General features: G+C 40.2%; 1 protein-coding gene across 3 annotated transcripts in view; it reads left to right on the top strand.

The window, feature by feature from the left end:
* The window catches only part of Gtf3c3 (general transcription factor IIIC subunit 3), a 34,420-nt gene that overhangs the window by 10,844 nt on the left and 7,124 nt on the right, over positions 1 to 16,452 (top strand). For 2 of the 3 annotated variants that reach the window (XM_087566581.1, NM_001108239.1), the window contains 11 exon segments: positions 335 to 526; positions 1,689 to 1,854; positions 5,072 to 5,219; positions 5,642 to 5,714; positions 8,383 to 8,486; positions 9,280 to 9,451; positions 11,065 to 11,267; positions 11,911 to 12,012; positions 12,699 to 12,834; positions 15,090 to 15,327; positions 15,936 to 16,126. In XM_087566581.1, the coding sequence (XP_087422707.1) occupies positions 335 to 526; positions 1,689 to 1,854; positions 5,072 to 5,219; positions 5,642 to 5,714; positions 8,383 to 8,486; positions 9,280 to 9,451; positions 11,065 to 11,267; positions 11,911 to 12,012; positions 12,699 to 12,834; positions 15,090 to 15,327; positions 15,936 to 16,126 (1,725 nt within the window). 3 annotated transcript variants of the gene reach the window in all.

The following is a 16,452-nucleotide window of genomic DNA, read 5'->3' as shown; positions in this document are numbered from 1 at the left end:
AAAATAATGCTTTAAATGACTAGGGAGCTAGGGGAGATCTCAAGTTTGTGACCAACCTGGTTTACAAATAAGTTTGAGGTCAGCCTGAGCTAGGTAGCAAGAGTCCATCCCAAAAATAAGTAAATAATAAACGGCTAAGAATGTTTGAAAATAAAGCAAATACAAGTGTTTTGTATTATTTAAAGATATGTTGAATTGTTTTTATAACTGTTGGAATGATTTAGAATTTAGTTAGTAGAAAATGAATCTATAGCTTGAACTGTAGTATCAATACCAGCGTAAGCCTATTCTTTTCTCCAGTGAGATTTGTTTTATGTTATTTTTATTATTATAGCTCCTTTGGCTTATGAGCCATTCTCTACGCTTGCCATGATTTACGAGGATCAAGGTGACATGGAGAAATCGTTGCAGTTTGAGTTGATTGCTGCACATTTAAATCCCAGTGACACAGAAGAATGGGTTAGGCTGGCGGAAATGTCTCTGGAACAAGATAATATTAAGCAGGCTATTTTTTGCTATACAAAAGGTAATGACATTTTTCTTGTGTAAATGGGAAGAAATATTTTTCTTGTTTTGTTTTATTAGGTGTTACACAATGGGTCATTAGTACATATTCTTTTGGGTTATGTTGTTACTCCAAGTGTATTTATTTCTCTTTTTTTTTTAAATTAAACTCTTTTTTTGGAGAACTGTTCCTCTATCACTTTTGCCTTCTTCTCCCTCTCCAGCTTCTTAGTCCTCTCATGCCACCGTCTCAATTCATGCTCACTTGCTTATTAATGTGCATTCGTGTGTACATGGAACCTGTAACTCCCTTTAGCTCGACTTACCTGTATACGTGTCCAGGAGTGACCACTTGGGATAGACAGTACCTCCTTCTTCCCTGGAGAAGGCTGATTTTCCTTTTCTCTGTATCCATTGATCACCTGTACATCTAGGGGTGGAAGCATGCAGAATTTCCCTTTCCATTTTGGCTTATCAACTAGTATTGTCACTATTCTGGTCTTGCTTAGGTAACCATATTATGAAAGGTTGCATCTTCCATGGCCTGTCTAGGGTATACACAGCAGGCATCCAGGCCCTCTAGCTCTATAGTCTTTCCACATCGTCTTTTATGCTTTCCCCTGAGGTATAGAGGAGTGTTGCAGAACTATTAGGTACATAATAGGTTGTTTCTTGCATTTGTTGAGTTATTCTGCTAGTCCAAATGTACTTGTTTTTTTTTTTTTTTTTTTTTTTTTTTTTGGTTCTTTTTTTCGGAGCTGGGGACCGAACCCAGGGCCTTGCGCTTCCTAGGCAAGCGCTCTACCACTGAGCTAAATCCCCAACCCCGTACTTGTTTCTTATAGTCTGTATGCATGTATCTGGAAACCTTTGCTCTCATGTTTGTTTTTGACTTACTTGTAAAACTAGGTGGCTGGACAAAGCTTAGATTTCCTACTGAGCTCAGTGTTGCTGTCAGGCTGTTGATGTTTTGTGACTTGAGTGACCAAGAAGAATTAGTGCAGAAAGTAAAGTCTGGTTTTAGGTCTTAACTAGGTCAAGCCCAGTCAAGAATTTTTGTAAAGATAGATTTATTCCAGAATATTTTTTTGTTTTTATTGGGAAAATGTTTATTACACTTTTGAGGTAAGTTACACCTCTTTTGATAAATATGTAATTTGCTATCTCTTCTTTTTTCTTTCTAGCTCTTAAATACGAACCTACTAATGTCCGTTACCTGTGGGAGAGATCAAGCCTTTACGAACAGATGGGTGATCATAAAATGGCCATGGATGGCTATAGGCGCATTTTAAATCTTCTGTCTCCATCTGATGGGGAACGCTTCATGCAGTTGGCTAGAGATATGGCCAAGTACGTTTGAGGTGAAGCATGTACATATGTGCCTTCCTAGGCATTGAAGTGAAGCATGTGCATATGTGCCCTTCCTAGGCATTGAAGTGAAACACATGTGCATGTGTGCCCTTCCTAGGCATTGAAGTGAAGCATATGTGCATATGTGCCCTTCCTAGGCATTGAAGTGAGACATGTGCATATGTGCCCTTCCTAGGCATTGAAGTGTACATATGTGCATATGTGCCCTTCCTAGGCATTTTGCAAATCAAGGCTATTTGAATAGAGTGTACTTTGCATTAAGGTCCAAAGAAAATTCTTGTCGTCTGTGTTTTATATTTATCCAATTATAGCGGGTTTTTGTTGTTTTGTTTTAGTGTTTTTTGGTTTCCTGTGTGTCAACTGCATGGTTTTTTAGAAAGTTCTGTCCATAAGCTTGTACTTCCAATGCTCAGAAGCTGAGACGTGAGGTCTCAGACGTCTTTAACTTAGGGAAGTTGTATAGATTTGTGATTTTTTAAAATGGTTTTTCTTTTTATTGCAGATGTGTCAATGAAATGTTTGTAATCTAGAATATTCTATAATCATTTTGAGTCAGTCTAGAACAGTATGTTAAGTGACTTGTCACTGTCACAGGCTTTCTTTAGAGTATTCTATACAGCATTTACTTCTCTGTTGTGCTGCAGAACAAAGCAGGAAGTGTTTGGCTAAGAGATCCTTTCTGCTGTTCTTTCTGTTTGAAGAGCACAGTGCAGCCTTTTTATTCTGGTTAACTGTCGTGATTTTGGCATATTAGGATTATCCCATTAATCTCCTGACTTGTATTCTGATGCCTTTCGACTGTGAACTGTCCCTTCCCCCACAGGGAAGTCATATAGGAGCAGTAGTTATATTTTTACAAGTGAGAGAAGCAACTCTAATAAGTTGCTGGCTGACGAGCACTGAGGGTCTGCCCAGATTATCAACTCTATTATTATCTGCAGTTCATCTGTAGTGACTGCAGGGGTCAGTCTAGTAGAGCTGAGGAATCAGGGCATGCCCTGAAGATCACACACACCTTGTATATTATGTGAGGAGTGGCAGTGGCCAGCTGACTGATTGGGCTTTGCTTTGGCCCTTGCCCGCCAGAAGTATTCATTCAGTGTATCTTACACAGAAGCATTGTACAAGGAACCAGGATGCCCAGAACCAAGCACCTGTTAAAAGTTTTCTTCTCTCGTGGAGGTTGTAGCCCTATGAAGGAATAGGTCGCAAGCAGAAACAGCCAGATACTTTATAGATTACATTGATAAGTGATGGGAACAAATTAAATAGGGAAAAGAAAAGGGATAGTCGTACTAAGTATGGAGTGTGTTATTTTAAAAACAAGTTTAGTGAAGGACTGGATTCCCTGTCTCCTGGTGGTCCTGGCTGAAGGGAGCTGGCTCTTAGGAAAGAGGAGCCAAGTGTGTTCAGGGAACAAGGTGGAAGCAGGTGCATTAAGGTAAACACAGCAGAGAGCTTTCAGAGGAGCATAGCGATGGCCTTTGTGGGGTATGGTAAGGACTTGGGCTTTTACTCTGAATAGTTTGGAAGCCACTGAAGGCTTTGAGTAGAAAAGTGACATGACTTAACTTAAAATTTAAGTGCCTCAATTTTGGTTGCTCTTTTGAACAAAAATTGAACAGTGAAAAGGGCAGAGATAGGAAGACTAGTTAGAAAATTACTGAGATGATAGTCGGGAGGGAAAATCATAGTTGGATCGGGATAAAAATAGGAGGTAGTAAAAAGTAATCATATTCTCAGTGTAGCTTAAAAGTTCATCTAAAGATGAATGTGCTGACGTGAGGACTGTGTACGTGCTCAAATATGTGGGAGGAAAGGAGGAAAAGATGGTGAAAGAAGCTGTAGGAAGGGCTGGCTCCAGCATTCAGACACCAGGGGAAAGAGAGGAGATAGCCAAGAGATGGAAATGTCTGGTGCAAGGGTGAAATGAAGAGCATAGTATTCTAGACGCCTGAAGAAAGCTCTTCAGTGAGGCAGGATAGTCATCTGTGTGAGCATTGCAGCCTGCTCCCATGGCACAAAAGCTGAGCCTCGGTGAGGTTAGCTGCCTGGAGATCTTCTTTGGCTAAATGGTAATGTTAGCAGTGGTGAGCAAGGAGGGGCTTCTTAGTCCCTAACCAAAGAATTGAAAATAAGGGTCTACACAGTAGCAAGAAGACTTTATTAAAAGTGAAAAAGTAATAACGATAAATGATGATACAGATCAGAAAGAAACTGCAGGCCACACAGGTGAGAAAGTACTCAAGTGCCCCTGTTATTCCTTTTGGGAGTCAAGGGAAGGAGTTTGGTTGCTAAAGGCCATAGTATGGGCAGTGCTCTATTTTGACTGGTAGATTAGGTTCTATGTTCACTTTCTTACTGTGCATAATGCATAATCCCTTCCCATAATGTATCTGATTTTAATCATGTGCACCCCCAATTACATATAAGGCTAAGATGGGAAATTGGGGACTCTCTCTAAAATGTCCTCAGGGACACTTGCCTTACTGCACATGTATCCAGTTGGACACAGAAGGCATATGTGTGCAGGGAGGACCTGGGCTTAAGCCACTCATAACCCCTAGTTGACTGGTTTCCTTGTTCATAAATGTTATTGTGAATACTGAGGAACAGTCTGGTTTCCAAGTCTTTTTAAACTTTGATAAATGTGGAAGACTGGGCTGTCGCATGCCAGGCACCTTTCAGTCAGTTTAATTGTCTGTACCACTGTACATCTTTCCTGCTGCAAAGAATGAGAACTCATCCTCCATAGCCAGGGACCATTCATAGTTCGTAGTTTTTTCTTTAGCAACACTGAGGCTTAGTCCTAGAGATGATGAAGTGATAGGCAGATGGATCAGGTCGTCGTGAAGACCTTTCACTTCTTTCTACTGGAGCTGCAGGGTCAGGGTTATAGGAAGTATATTTCTGGATTTAAGGATTAGTATTATTGTACATTGAACTCAGATGGAGTGACAGCGTTACTGTTGCCACATTTACTGTAGGAACCGTCATTCCTCCTCTGGCATCAACCCTCCCTCTTTCTCTTGCTAGCAGCTGGTGCCAGCTGTCACAAACAAGTTTGAAAACTATAAGTATAGTATGTTGTATGTTTTAGAATTCAGAGAATTTAGAATTGTTAGAGGGCCTAACCAAGACACTGAGTTTTATAATCAGCATTAACTATGCATTCACTTTCCACTCCCCTTTTTAGGAGTTACTATGAAGCCAATGACAGCACTTCAGCTATTAACATAATTGAAGAAGCTTTCTCAAAACATCAAGGTTTAGTCTCCATGGAAGACGTTAACATAGCGGCTGAATTATATATCTCCAACAAGCAGTATGACAAAGCCTTGGAGGTAGGGATGCTCATGTGTCTTAGGGTTAAAGCGTGCTTGTCTTCCAGCAATGCTTAGAAATTAGCATTATCATTTAAATTATAAACTAAATTATATCCAGACTAGGAGGAAGTAATAGATTGCTAGATTCTGGGTGAAATAGGAGTGGTATTGCCACGGTAGCGCCCAAAGGCAGCAGGGCTCAGTAGAGCTATTCTTATTGGAGAAAGTAGGTTGGTTTGTGTTCAGACTGATAATCTTTGGTTTTTAGTCAACATGATATAATAATGTTAAAGTTTCACAGTTAGAATTCCTTATTTCCAAAGGACTATATTTTTTAATAGTATTTTATGTTGTAAAAACTTTTTGAAATAAATATTCATAAAAGTTTTTTATATATAACTTTTATTTCTCTATATTCCCCCCCCCCCTTTTTTTTTAAGGTAATTACAGATTTTTCTGGAATTATCCTGGAAAAGGAAACTTTGGAAGAAGGCACCTCAGAAGAGAATAAAGGTTGTAGTTAACTTCATGCAGGAACATGTGCATAACTCTCTTTTGTTAGATATTGTGGGGTCTGGAGTTGGTAAAGTTCCCAGAGCATTGTCTGCAGTGGAATTCTAGTCTTTTTATATCGTCTTTTACGTAATTTTTCTTCTTTTGTTTTTGTGTTGTTAGGGCTGAAAGTCAGAGCCTTGTGCTTGGTCAAACACTCGACACTGAGATAAATAAGCAATCTTAAAAAGTGGTTTGAGGGATTAGCTTTGATATGCTCATCTGAACTGGCCCGTTTCTCTCTGGTCCCTGTTCTTCTACTTATACTTGTTTTATTCTGTTTTGTTTGTTTCTTTTTGGGACCAGATCTCACTCTGTAGCTTAACCTGGAACTTATGTGTAACCCAGGCTGGCCTCAAACTCAGGGCAATCCTCCTGCCTTAGCCTTCAAATGCTGGGATTATAGGTGTGCATCTCTATCCTCAGCTCCTTATTTATTCTTAGAAGAGAGAGAGCTACTGAATAGATCAGAACCTTAGGTGTTCCTAAGGGGCTTTAAGTGATCCACTACTGAAAATTCTACTGTAAACTTAGTAGTTTTCAAAGGGAGAAACTGCTATGATTGTCCTGCCCTGTTTAAAAGCTCACTATGCAAAGTCATAGAGCTGAGGAGTTTTGTGCCTTCGTGGGGTATCTTCTAGCTCTTGTATGATCTTTGCACCACACGCATCAACCTATTCTGTGAAAATGTTAACATGTGTGACTTCCTTTGAGTTGTAGCAAAATTTGTCATTTTTGTGGCCCTAGTGTGTCTAGGGGTAACCTTTAACTTCTGAGTCTCTTGTCCCTGACTTTACTGGATTTTCACTACTTCTAGTTTTATTTGGTGCTGGGTATCTCTGCATGCTAGGTAAGCACTCTGCCATCCGACTTACATCCTCAGCCTTTTGTCGAGTGTGTTTGTGGTTTTCCTTTGAAGTACAGTCTCTTGTAGTCTACCTAGGCTGGCCTCAGACATTCAGGATAGCTGAGTATGAGTGTGGATTCCTGATCCTTCTTGCCTCTAACTCCCAAGTGCTGAAATTACAGGCATGTGCTACCATACCAAGGTTCTTTTGTTTTGATTTTAAAAGGTAAGCTTGTTGGTAGCCCAAACTGCACTAGAATTAGAAATCCTACTGCTTTTGCCTCTACTGCTGAAGTGCCAGGACTATATGGACATGCTCCGTATTTGGCAAGACAAGCCCTTTCAAAGATAAGTAATGTGAAATTAGGTGTTATCTAGTAATGTACTGCATGTGCTGTAGGGACTGACTGCATGCTCTCTCTCATGACTAAAGCCCCTTCCTCATTACTGACGTTGTTGGCCTGTTTGAATGCTTTGCCCAGGCTGCAGTTGTTTGATTGTTCCTGTGGTTTCCTGAGTCCCTGCTCACCATTTAGTATACCTGATCCAAATTCTGCCTTATCTACTATTGAGATTGTGGCTTTGCAGACCTATGATTTGCAAGTGTCTAGAGTGTCTTGATTTGAGACAGACATTTTACAGTCAACAGAAAATTGACATTTACTTTCAATTAGATGTAGAAACCAAGGTTGTTACTTTATAAATCTATACCAAATATATCTTCGGTAAGTGTATTTTGTTAAATAGTTATTTGGGCTGCTATATCAAAATACTTTAGAGTTCATGGTCTACAAATAGAGAATATTTTAGAGGCTTGGAAGTCTAAGATCAAGACATGAGAGATTTGATGTGGTACCATCTTGCTGTGAGGACACCAAGCTCCCTTAGGCCTCTTTCTAAGGACATGAATATTAACATTCAGACCATGTTAAACAATAGACCAAAATGCTAGTATTTGTAATATAGAACTCACGTCTAAGTAGAATCCCAGTTTAGATGTCACAGAGCTCATTACAATGACCATGTTGGTTAGTCCTTTGTAGGTGAGTAACTGTAGATGCCACTGTCTTGAGTCAGGTAGACTTGGTGGATGTGTCTTCAGGGAGCTTAGGTCTTAAGTGAGCAAAATTTCATGGTAGGAAAATTGTGTAGAGTTCACATGGAGTTCACTGTTAACAGTCTCCTAATTAAGCCATATTCCTATGGCTTGGTAAACTTAGACTGTCAATGGCAAATTCTGTAAAACATGTTATTATATAATGATATTTGAAATATTATTTTAAGTAACTTTAAATTTGATTCTACTGCCAAAGGCACATCACTAATATCCTATACAGTTTTATGAAATGGAAACAAACTGATTTGTAATTTAATTTGCAAAATAAGAATTATTTGTAGGTTAGAATTCCTTAAATTTCCCAGAATTTTAAGTCATGTTGCTGTAATGAAATTTTAGAAAGCAGAAAAGTATTTAACCCCTTTAGAAGTGTCTCGACAGTAAATTCTAAAATGAAGCTTTGGAATACAAGAATTTAAACAGAGCTTTATATATCTGGTCAGTTTTATCATTTAAACGCTGTGTAGAAAGTTGTATGTGAGTTGATCTCAGGAAGAGAGGCAGGATAAGTACAAACAGAAGACAGACTGAAGGGATAAGAAGCTGCTAATAGACTTTGACCAAAGTGAGCACTGACTGGGATCTTGTGGTCAGGCTGGAGTTGCCTTAGCTGGCTTTCCATCCCGAGCTCACACGTAGGAATACCTTGTCTGATGTTTCCCCAGCTGCTGAGACCGTTACCTGTTCTATACCTGACAGCGTGCCAATAGATATCACAGTGAAGCTGATGGTCTGCCTGGTCCATCTCAACATCCTCGAGCCTCTCAATGTAAGTAGGCGGAGAGCTGCCCTGTGGGAGAGTGCTAAAACCCTCCCATTAGGGCATACTTCTCCTTCTAGAAATTATAACCAGGCCTTAGACTAACATTTCTTAGTAATGGGGAGGGCACAGTAAAGCATCAGATTATTTTCATAGGAATAGCTCATAAAAACAAAGCGGTTTGGAATTGGGCTTGGATTTTACTTTAGAATGAGAACCATCCAAACATGAGAAGCTGTGATTTGCCCTCAGGCAGTCTATGAAAATTCTTATAACTACTCTCTTTTTTCTGACTTTGGAGCAAGTATTTCATCGAATAAAAAGATACATTGGGAATCAAATCCTTCCCTTCATGGATCTTTGCATGTTCATAAAACATGCAAGCTATCAGTTGGTAAAAAGTGTTCTGAAGAAAAACAAGGAATATACAAAATGTAGGAATGAGGAAAGTGCTAAGTTTTTAGTAGGGTAGTCACCTGAGGGGTGACATTGGGTGAGAAATGAGGGACTAGCTGTTCAGAACATCAGCCAACACATGGAGCCAGACTTTAGGCTGGCTGTTAGGGAAGGCTCTCAGAGTGCTGCTGACCTTCTAGTCCCACACATGCATTAAGACAGATGAAGGGATGAGTGCACGTGTGTGATGCACATGATGCAAGTGTCAGGCTTTTTAACAAGTACAGAAATGAGCAGAAAATAAGCTGCTTTTGCTAGTCTGCGCTGCTTCTTGGCTCATGTCATGTAGCTGATAAACAGGTGTGGTTTTTGTAATGTTTGGCCTCTGGTTTTATTTGGAGTTTAGCCTCTCTTGACAACACTGGTGGAACAGAATCCTGAAGATATGGGCGACCTCTACCTTGATGTTGCTGAAGCTTTTCTGGATGTTGGTGAATATAACTCTGCCCTTCCCCTGCTCAGTGCCCTGGTGTGCTCTGAAAGATACAACCTTGCAGTAGTGTGGCTTCGGCATGCAGGTAATATGTTTGTGGTGGAAGGGAAACTTTTTTTTTTTTTTTTTTTAAGAGAAACAGTTTTAATCATATAGCCAAGCAAGAGTTTATGTTCCCAACACGGTAGCCATTATAACATGGTAGAATATTGGCACAAGCATTTCTGGGTTTGGTGTAAGACTAGTATTTAAGTTGTCTTGCCAGACTACTGAGTGCTTGCCCTTACGTGTCAAAATACTTCAATCCCTTAACTTAAGGAATGCCAGGATCTTCTGACGTAAGTGACATTAAAAAGATCAAAGCCACAGTGCTCTCTAGAGGACAAAACGTTTACCTAATGATGTTGACCTTGCTGCAAACAACTAGGGTGATAATGTACGTGCCCCTTAAATACCCATCCTTCATGTGTCATACCATACAGTATAGAACTATATTATCAGATAGGACAACATTATTTTTAAAGCGTTTTTCCCATCCAAGTACTAACCAGGCCCGACCCTGCTTAGCTTCCGAGATCAGACGAGATCTTTTAAAGCGTTTTTATGAATGCATTTTAATGTTATTTTGGGAGAAAGTAGTTCATGTGCTTTTCACTGCTGTTTGAGCCACACATGCAAGGAGACAGTTGAGGAAACAATCTGAGGCAAAGTATTTAGGAAGTCATTGCAGTGAAAAGGGCCTAGATTGGTGTTGGGGTTGCTAGAATGCAAAGAAAAAACCAGTGGTTGATGGAGGACTGGAGGAATTTCACTTCTGAGGACTTGTTTTGAGGCATGGAGTGGGATCATGGGAGTGACTTGATATTGGGGAGTTACAAAACTGGGAAGCCCAGTAACAATGTGAGTGAAGTGGATATGTGATAGTGAGAGGCCAGAACTGGAGAGTCGCATCTTTGTGGGCTCATGATGGGAGGAAGAAGCTAGCTCCCTGTCGCCAAATTAGAAGAAGCCAGTACCCTAGCTTTTATAAAATACTAATTTTAAAATACGTAGACAGTTAATACTTTGAATAATCACTGTGCCATAGTAAACACGTCTGTGGATTAAGTTGGGCCTCCCAGTCATAATCTTTTGGAAACAGGCCCTGTGTTAGTATGGGTAAGTAATTATTTTGATTATTATGTAACATTAAAAAATGCCAGTGAAGACACGGGGAATGCCTAAAGCATAGTACTAAGTGAATAAAGACACACCAAATTGAATATAGACACTTATTTATAGCCTTGTAGCAGGTTAATTCTGATGGGTGGGGGTGGAAATCTAGCTTATCCATAGAATGCTTGCCTTGAATGCATAAGGCTCTGAGTTTGATCTCTAGCATGATAGGGAAAAAGATCAGTAGATTGATCATTGGATTAGAAAATAAGATAGTTGCTTTAAAGTAAGTGCTAACAATATTAGTCATTCCTTTGTTGTTATAATTGTCTTATGTCACTCTGTTATTTCCTTAAAATGGGAAAAACACTGCCAGGTGAAGCAGTATAAACTGGTGACCCAGGCTTGGGAGGCTGGTGCAGGAGGCTCGCAAATCAGTGAGACTGTGGTGTGAAGTCAAATAAAATAAGTTACTAATTAAATTAGGAACGGAATCGTTCTGGCCAGTTTCCACTTGAGACTTGAACATCTTTGACGTCTTAGAGTGTTTAAAGGCCTTGGGCTACATGGAGCGCGCTGCTGAAAGCTACAGCAAAGTGGTTGACCTGGCTCCACTCCATTTGGATGCAAGGATCTCGCTTTCCATCCTTCAGCAGCAGCTGGGGCGCCCTGAGAAAGCTCTGGAAGCTCTAGAACCCATGTATGACCCAGACACCTTAGCCCAGGACGCGAATGCTGCACAGCAGGTAGGCCACACCGCATGGGCGCTTCTCTGGGCAGAGTCTGTGGAGTTCTCCTCATCTGCTGCTGTTTGAGTGTTTGCCTCAAGTTTACACAGCTACAGCCAAAGCTGTTCCACTGAGTGTTCAAGTTAGTGGCGTTTTGTTTGTTTTGATGTGTTGTATGTACTAGGTAGTGTGAGTGTGTGTGTGCATGTTTGTATGTCAGAAGCACACATGGGTATCTTTCCTAGATTTCTTTCCACATACATTTCTTTACTGAGACAGTCTCTCACTGAACTTGAAGCTCATCTATTTGGCTGGCCAGTGAGCTTGAGGGCCCTTCTGTACTGGGATAAGCCCACTGGCCTGGCCTTTATCTGGGTTCTAGGAGTCTAGACTCAGGTCTTTACGCTTGCATGGTGGATCGTTTCCTAGCCTCCAAGTGGAATGGCTTTGAAAAGCCATTGAAAAGTCTTAAGCTTAATCACTTTTTATTAGATACAAATTTTAGCTTTTAAAGTGTTAGATTTTAATTATTATTATAACGTGCTAATTTTTTTAAAGCAAATGTTCATAGAGTCTGGTTTCTAAAAAAAATTATTTCTACAAATAAAACCATTATCGCAAAGACATTTTATTACTCTCTGTCATGTGCTTGTCTATTCAGGAACTGAAGTTACTGCTCCATCGTTCTACTCTATTGTTTTCACAAGGCAAAATGTACGGCTATCTGGATACCCTGCTAACCATGCTTGCTATGCTTTTAAAGGTGGGTGGTGATGTTCTCGTAGCCTTGCTTCTTTTTATAATGTTTAAATTTTGATTTAAGTAGATTATAGCTTTGTGATTGTAATTGCTCCTCTGTATTAAACTCAAACATTTTAAAGTGAAAGGCAGATAAATACAGAAGATTTAGAAATTAGTAATACATGACTGGAACTGCTTTTATAACACTCGAGGATCAACTCCGGTGCCTCACATGCGTTAGGCTCTGCTGTTGAATTGTATCCCAGCCCTAAGATTGGACATGCTACATGATAATGTAAGTTTGATCATAGAAAACGTGAAATAAAGCCTTAAGTTTACTTATTTTGAAATATGAGAATAGTATTACCAGTTATTAGCCTTATAACAGTCGTGTATATTAAAATGGTTCATTTTGCAAAAATGTTGAGCAAAAAGAGGTCTGCATCCATTTCTAGTCCGTTTTGCAGGAAGTGTCGAGGATTCACCCACTGTGCAGCGCTGCACGTCATAGCTACTGCACTGATGACACCCCTCATAATGACTATAGTGACTGCCACTCCTTTGATAAGGAGAATAAATCAATCATCGTACCTTCAGGCATTTAGAATGTAGAGAGATCTGCTGAGGAGTCTTCAGTCTGGCTCGTGCTACTCAATGGGTCACACTGTGAACATCATGGACTAGAGCTTCTGACCATCTTTTATTCAGGTTGCGATGAATAGAGCCCAAGTTTGTTTGATATCCAGTTCCAAATCTGGAGAAAGACATCTCTACCTTATTAAAGTGTCAAGAGATAAAATATCAGACAACAATGAGCAAGAAACATCAAATTATGATGCAAAAGGTAATTGCTTCATTTACTTTATGAATTGAATTGACAAGGATTCTGTAGTAATACCTGGTAATAATCTAAGTTAAATGAAAATCTGTCAGGTATAACTGACTCATTTAATGCTAAAAGGCTTAACTGTAAATTCTTTTAAAACTTAAAAGGGAAATACCCATTGGATCTTTTTCTGAAAAATATAAAGTAAAAGAACTTTGACTTTTTTTTTTTTAAAGATTTATTTATTTATTATATATAAGTACACTGTAGCTGCCTTCAGACACACCAGAAGAGGGCATCAGATCTCATTACAGATGGTTGTGAGCCACCATGTGGTTGCCAGGATTTGAACTCAGGACCTCTGGGAGAGCAGTCAAGTGCTCTTAACCGTTGAGCCATCTCTCCAGCCCGAACTTTGACTTTTTAAGAAGAAAATTAATTTGTGAAGATTAGATGACACTACAGACTGTATGTGCAGTTAACTTCAATTACATGGATTCTGTTCTGTTTTGTTTTGTTTTTTTTTTTACAAATATAGCAGTCATAGAAACTCTCTGAAAATAAATTGCTGTGACCCAGTCTAAAATCCTAGGACTTTAGAAGTCATCTAGTTTGGGGTAAGAAGGCACTGGGGATAGAGTGAGGTTGTTACTCAGAGAAGGACTTTGGAAATGAGACTAGAGATATCAGTTTGGCAAGATGACTTCACTGTCGCTCATGTGACAGCACTTCTTAAACTGCTAGCTAGGCTAGGCACTGGAGCCCAAGAAAGCCTGAGTCAGCAAAGTTCAGCTGCCCATGTGATCTGCTGTAGGTGCCTTCGGATCGGAGCCCGATGTCTCTCCATGGATTCTGGGCTTATTCCAGTAGCTTCTCCTCTATGCCATGCAGTTTGCACCATTATTAAATTATTTTTCTCCACATAAAACCTACCTTCTTCCTCATTCTAGGTGTATGGTTTTTCTTAGGTTGGTAAAGTTATTGACTTCATCTTACTGGACGTGGAGTCAGGCTGGATGCATGAGCTGAGCTTCTTTATGTCATGTGCAACTGTAGGGCTGGGTTCAACCTTAGGGCCTTGCACATGCAAACAAATGGGTGCTCCACCTGGAGGCAGATCTCTCTCCACATGCAACTCTGTACCATGATAGTTTCACGTAACATTTTATGTCTCTCTGTTTGCAGCTATATTTGAAGAATGTATATTTCATTGGCTAGTAATATATAATTTATTATTTCTTTATATTTCGGTGTGCGATAGTAATGTAGGGTAAGCATTGTAAGTAAGTGTAGTTCATATTATAGCGCTATCCATGTTCTGATGGTTTAAAGTAGATTATCAAAAGAATAATTGGCGGCTCAGACAATACAAATCTTTTTGCCTTCCTTTTCTCCTCTCCTTATCTTCCATTTTATCTCCCTCCATTTTTCTCTTTCGGTGTTAGGACTGAACTGAGGGACTTAACACATACTAGGCAAACACTCTGCTACTGAGCTCCAATCACCAACCCAAGTTTTTATCCCTCTCTTCTTCCCTCCTCTCCCCACTTTTCTTCCCTTATTCTTCCTTCCCTCCTCTTTCCCCCACCCCTTTTCCTGTCTACCTCCCCTCCTTCCTTCTTGTTCCTCCTCCCTCCCTTTTCCTCTAAATTGCTCTGGCTTGTCTTGACCTTGCCGTGTAGCCCAGACTGGCCTTAGCCAGCACATTCCCACGTCATTATCCTGAGTACTGAAGTTTATCAATGCTCACTTCCATGTCTGACCTGCTATTTTTAATGTAGTTTTTAAAAGGAGCCTTCTGGAGAAATGAAAAGGATGTTAAAGGAAAAGTGAAATTTTAAGGCAGAGAAAAGAAAAATGAGATTAGAAAAAGACTAAACAAACCCAAATCTGTTAAGTGTGGAAGTCAAGTCACTTTCCAAACCTCAGAAGGTTGCAAGCATGCATGCAGAAGTCCATGTGATCACCCATGAGAGGACATTTGTTAGAGCAGCATGTGTCTGAGCCCAGACCGGCAGAGGCCGGTGGGATCTGTTTGGCTTTGTAGTTCGAGCTAATTGGAATGCCAGGTTGTTGAAAGACATAGGATTGAGGGAGTCTGCATAAGCAACTACTTGATTCTTCCTTTTGTCAGGTTATCAACAGGAGCTTAGGGCAGAGGCTGTGACGGCTGCCTGCACTTGTGGATGTACAGCATGTGCATTTGTCTTTTCCACCATTGCTGTGTCTGGAACCCACACTGTCCTCACTGGCTTTCATTTGTCTCATTTTAGCAATATTTGCTGTACTCACAAGTGTCTTGCCAAAAGATGACTGGTGGAACCTTCTCCTAAAGGCCATATATACCCTGAGTGATCTGTCCCGGTTCCAAGAAGCTGAATTGCTCGTAGATTCTTCCCTGGAATATTATTCATTTTATGATGACAGACAGAAACGCAAAGAACTAGAATACTTTGGTCTCTCTGCTGCAATTCTGGACAAAAATTTCAGAAAGGCCTATGACTATATCAGGTGACTTTCCAATCAGAAATCATACTTTAGAAATATTTATGTCTGTATCTGTGCCCGAGCGTATGTATGTGTACACTGTACAGGAGCCCATGGAGGTCACAGGAAGGCATCAGATCCTCTGGAACTGGACTTGCACATGGCTGTAAGCCAACATGTGGGTGCTGGGAACTGGATCTGCAAAGGGTGCTCTAGCCCTCTTTTGTCATACTTTAACTACATACTTTGGTAGCATGTGTGTGCTTACTGACTTAAGACGCTCACCGTCAAGAGTTACTAAACCGTGTTGTTTCTAACGCCCTTGTGGCTCATTGGTTCACTGGTAATTCTTAGGTGTTCTTTCATGGGGTAAACTCGAGGGGGGCATTTCTCAGGTTCAGGTCCCCACTGACACTGCCTGGTTACATGACATCAGGCTTAGTTACTTAACCTCTTTTTTCCCGTATCCCATTTGTGAAAGAACATCATACTTTTGTACGTTATCATATATGAAGCCTTTTAACAGTGCGGGCACACTAAGTTTTTCCTTGTTTATGGTTCTGTAGCTATAGTAAGCTGAGAGGCGGGGCAGACAGCCATTGTTTCCCTTCACACACCTTCTGCTGTTTTAGGGTAATGGTAATGGAAAATGTCAATAAGCCCCAGCTGTGGAATATTTTCAATCAAGTTACCATGCACTCCCAAGATGTAAGACATCATCGCTTCTGTCTCCGTCTGATGCTGAAGAATCCAGATAATCATGCTCTGTGCGTTTTGAATGGACACAATGCATTTGTATCTGGCAGTTTCAAACATGCACTTGGTAAGTGTGCTGGCGCCTGACTGTTGTAGTGGTCAGGGGCTGGCTTCTGCTCCGGACACAGCTGCCTAGAGTAGAGACTATTTTGAACATTAAATGAGTTGGTCTGAAGAAGTATTAAAAACAGAGCCTGCTACGTAAGTGTTCTTAGTAATAATGAGAAGAAGAATGTTTGTTTGTTTGTGGTTTAAGTCAGCAGTTATTCCTGATTAGGTTTAGAAGTCCTCACATGGCAACTGCATGGACAGACACATGGACACCATCACACATAACACAGACATTCTCCCTTCACTATGAAAATAGACTTAAGGTCATAAAATAAATTATGA

Source organism: Rattus norvegicus, chromosome 9 (genome assembly GCF_021556685.1).
Source record: "Rattus norvegicus strain SHRSP/BbbUtx chromosome 9, alternate assembly SHRSP_T2T, whole genome shotgun sequence".
NCBI lineage: Eukaryota > Metazoa > Chordata > Mammalia > Rodentia > Muridae > Rattus > Rattus norvegicus.
Note: the sequence above shows the minus strand (reverse complement) of the source record. Positions and strands in the feature narration are given on the sequence as shown.